The following is a 4,631-nucleotide window of genomic DNA, read 5'->3' on the forward strand; positions in this document are numbered from 1 at the left end:
GAATATCGCTCGGCCACAACCGAGTAGTAAATCACTCCTATAAGAATCAAACACAGAAATGGGAAGCGCAGAGTACACAAGAAAATGACACAGGATGTTTACGTGGAAAACCCTAATAGGGAAAAACCACGGGAGCCCACAGACTCCGAACTATCACTATGAAGAGAAGGGGTACAATCAGAGACTCAGAGGCAACGACCTCGAGCTCTGTTTCTTCGCACAGTGGCGGTTACGACAGAGTATTGCTCTATATATCTCTCTCTCCCTCTCTCTCTGTACAATAGTTACAACAATATGACAACAACACAAATCACATATACTAAAGTGATTGCCCTAAGTCATATTTATAGTTATATGAACTTAGGGCTATTTACAAATATAGCCTCAATGGGCTTATTCAAGACATATTTACAAATTTGTCTTCTCTTCCGGTCCTCACCAGGTTCACCGATCCGGTTTCTAGATCTTTTCCGGTTCTCACTGGGTCCTCTTTATTCATCACCGGATCCCATCCGGAGAGACCGATTTCCCAACACGAATCAAACAGTAAAACAATATCTCCGTTGCTTTATCAATTATCAACAAGATGATTGGGTGGATTTCTTACATATGGCAAAATTTGCTTACAATAATTCAATCCATTCTTCTATGGGATTCACTCCATTCTTTGTAAACACAGGATATCATCCTCGTTGGATGATGCTCGAATATCCAAAAGTCTCAAACAATCCCGCTGTGAAAGATCGTCTAGAACAACTCAAAGAAGTTCAAGCCAACCTTTCTGATAATTTGCTTCATGCTCAAGCTAAGTACAAGAAGGTGGCAGATAAACATCGCTTAGATTATACACTTCAGGACCCTAAGTTTAAAGTTGGTGATCGGGTATGGTTATTATGTTGTAATGTGAAAACTACTAGACCATGTGACAAATTGGATTCCAACTTCTAGGTCCATTTGTAATCTCTCATCAAGTCAATGAGGTTGCATTTTGTCTGCACTTGCCTTCACATATGCATCTTCATCCAGTGTTTCATGTTTCATTGTTAGAACCATGGACATCAAATTCTATCCTAAATCGGGTTATTCCACCACCACCTCCAGTTCAACTTGCTGAAGGACCAGAATATGAGGTAGAAGCTATTTTGGACTCCAAGTTCATCCACAATAAGTTATATTATTTGGTAGATTGGCTTGGATACATGCCTGAGGATAGAACATGGGAACCCGTAGCGAATGTCACTAATGCCTCTGAACTTATACAGGAGTTTCATCGTCGCTATCCCCATAAACCAAAACCTAGTTCATGCATTGCGACTCATGGAACTCGTCATCAAAGGAGGGGATGATGTCACAAAATATGAATATCAAGATTTGAAGTTGTAACCTTTATACAAGGGTCTCACACTAACCAGTACACCAACTTATTTTAATTAACAAATATATTTTCATATTATTATTATTCAAGAATTATGGGCACTAGACATAATAGATGGCCTCCAAATGCCATGCATGGATGTACGTCAAGTAGCACACAACATGTATGCCAAATGGCGATCATGTACAATCCTATGTACACTATATAAGTGGAAGATCTGCTTAGTGTTGAACCATTCCAATTCCACACCAGTCTTGTAATCTCGGTTTCCGGTAATAGAAATTCTTGTCTTCTTATCCTGTTATTGTCTTCTCATTTGTTATTATCTTCATTTCTTCCAAATCGACATCGTCTTTGAAGGTTGGGTCGTGACACATGAAGGATTCAGAATGTGCGGCATAATAGAAATGCCGGAAGCAATTCTGAACCTTTTGGAAGCATGGGGAGTCACATCGGCGCCGGAAGCCGGCAAGAGAAGGCTCCGGCGGAATGTTGTTGTGGCAAGAAAGGCCACAAGGAGAGCGAGTGCTAGAAGAAGAGAGCCGATTCGGACAAAGCCGAATCGAGCAGAAGAGACGCAGGAAGGCGTTAGAAATCGCACTACGCCGAAGGCTCCGAACGAGCCGGAAATGGATCGGGCCCAGCCTTCGTAATGAAGCACAAGGACAATTCGATGGCCGTGAACACCTCGAAATCGAGCGAGGTGTGGTATGTTGATTCCGGAGTGTCAAATCATATGACGAGTCATGAGGAATGGTTCTCATACATGGAGAAACCGGAAAAACAAGGAGTGGTCAAAACGAGAGACGACACTCCGCATACCATCGAACATATCGGAGAAGTTCCTCTCAGCCACGTCGGGCAGAAAGGGAAACTTATGAACGTGTTGCATGTCTTGACAATAACCAAGAACCTCATGTCAGTCAGCCAGATCGTCGACCAGGGGATGCAAGTTCGATTCACGCACACCGGGTGCTACATCGAAGAGGAATGCCAAGTTATCGCGCAAGGGCACCATGAAGGGAGGATGTTCATCCTCGACACCAATCAAGCAGGAACTGCGTTGTTCGCTAGAGGATAGAAGGTCGAGTCGGACATCGACCTATGGCATAAGTGGTTCAGCCATGTTAACTTCCCACGGCTTCGTTAAATGTAGACGAAGAACATTGTTTTCGGTTTGCCGAAATTTCCGTGCCGTAATGGTCAAGGTCTGTGAAGCCTACCAACTAGGGAAGCATCACCGACTTCCATTCCCCAATGAGAGTAATCGTAGTCGAAGTCCACTGGATTTGATCCATTCGGATGTGTGGGGACCGGCACAAAACACAAGTCTCAGTGGAAGCCGTTACTTCGTAACCTTCATCGATGACTTCACTCGGCATACTTGGGCATGCTTGATCGCGAAAAAGAGCAAAGTCTTCACATGGTTCCAGAAGGTGAAGAACCTTGCAAAAAGGGAAATTGGATGAAAGATCAAGTGCCTATGGTCTGATGGCAGGAAGGAGTACTTCTCCAACCAGTTCACGAGTTATCTACAAAAGGAGGGAATTCGACGCAAATTCTCGTGTAGATATACGTCGGAGCAGAATAGCCTAGCCGAACAGAAGAATCGAACAATCGAAGAAGCAACCAGGGCAATGCTTGAAGAGAAGCATATGTCAAAGTTTTACTGGGCTAAAGCCGTAAAGATGGTTGTTTACTTGCATAATCGAACCTCTACTAATGGAGGAGTGTCGCCACACGAGTTGTATTATGGCAAGAAGCTGAACTTGGCACACTTGAGGATTTTTGGCAACATTGCATATGTACATGTACCAAAGGAGAAACGGAGGAAGCTGGATGCCAAAGCCGAAAAGTGCATATTAGTCGGCTATTCAGACAAACAAAAGGGGTATAAGTGCTATAACCCCCGAACGAAGGAAGTTCGTGTAAGCCGAGATGTCGTGTTCGACGAGTCCGCTTCGTGGTACTTGCCTTCGCCTCCAATCCCTAATGACTCCATTCTAAATTCTAAAGAAGAGGTCAACGAGGTTGAGATGCCTCTAGGTGATGAGGATATCAGAGCTCTATCAGAGAGTTCGATCTCATTTCAGCTAAGTGGGCCGAATGAGGGGTTGGGCCGAGATGGCCAACCAAATGAAGAACCGGCGAGTAGTGGAGACTCAGCCGTGTTAGAGACATAGACTAATGTAAGCATGAGATAAGGATAGAAAATAGATAAATAGATAGAAAGGAGAGTGAGAAAGAAGGGTGTCGATCCACCCGACCACCCCCGAGCAAAGGGATCGAGATGGACTCGAGCCTCGATCGGCGTCCCATACCACCGATGTGGCGTCGAGCCATACCTGGTGCTGGCGCGCTCGCTACAAGAGTTGACCCACCACAAGACAAAGTCTCGACGTAGTCAACCAGATAAAGAAATGAGGGTAGCTAGGCCTCTTATTTATAGCGATACCCAAGGCCCCCAACCATGTTCACACTTGGCCTAATGGGTTGTCTCAATCCCGAGGATTAAAAGTAATCCTCCCCTTCTTTACACTCTCGTTTAACCCTCAAACTTATCCACGTGTATAGAATACTACGGTAAATTCTCACCACGGGATATTATATGGTCATGCCCGTAACATACTCCCCCTCTTTAAAACATTGCACTCTTGCAATGGAAAGTTAGGGAAGTTAGTTCTAAGAGTATTTTCGTGTTCCCATGTGGCATCTTTTATTGATTTATCCATCCATTTTATTTTAAATTCTCAAATTTCTTTAGTACATAATTTTTTTGTTTTAACATCGAGAATTCTTTCTGGTACATGTGGTTTAGAAGATAATTCTTCAGAAGTAACCAGAGTTTCAGTTGTAACTGTATTGTCGCCAAAACCGAGAAGTTCTTTTAGACGACTCACATGAAAGACTAGATGAATTCCAACACCATCGGAAGAGCGAGACGATAGGCTGATGACCCAATGCGTTTGAGGACTGTAAAAGGTCCACAAAACCATGGGGCTAACTTAGCGCACTTATCCGTAGACAATGTCTTAGAATTGTGAGGTACACGTAAAAATACCTTCTGTCCAGGGTTGAATACACGAGGTTGCCTATGATGATAGGCATAAAAACGCGCTCTATCTTGAGCTGTTTTTATATTATCTCGTGCAATATGCAACATATCTTGCATATCCCGAAGAAATTTTTGCGTACTTCGCAATTCATCATGATGTATATTAACATCAATCGGGGCTCGTGGCTGAAAATCATACAT

At 43.5% G+C, this 4,631-nt stretch overlaps 1 protein-coding gene across 1 annotated transcript; it reads left to right on the plus strand.

Moving 5' to 3' along the window:
- Nucleotides 1-609: 609 nt before the first annotated feature.
- Nucleotides 610-1,346, plus strand: LOC147865128 (uncharacterized). Its single transcript, XM_087318640.1, has 2 exons — nt 610-874; nt 1,027-1,346. Exons 1-2 carry the CDS (start codon nt 610-612, stop codon nt 1,344-1,346), a joined length of 585 nt encoding a protein of 194 aa, XP_087174766.1.
- Nucleotides 1,347-4,631: the final 3,285 nt, after the last annotated feature.

The sequence above is a fragment of the Azolla caroliniana genome, unplaced genomic scaffold (genome assembly GCF_043228905.1).
Source record: "Azolla caroliniana isolate FFs.n. ecotype wild unplaced genomic scaffold, voAzoCaro1.0.p SCAF_4, whole genome shotgun sequence".
NCBI lineage: Eukaryota > Viridiplantae > Streptophyta > Polypodiopsida > Salviniales > Salviniaceae > Azolla > Azolla caroliniana.

Coding starts and splice junctions, on each gene's coding strand:
- LOC147865128 (XM_087318640.1), top strand. CDS start 610: ATGGCAAAATTTGCTTACAATAATTCAATCCATTCTTCTATGGGATTC. Junction 875..1,026: donor GGACCCTAAGTTTAAAGTTG/GTGATCGGGTAT, acceptor ATCTTCATCCAG/TGTTTCATGTTTCATTGTTA.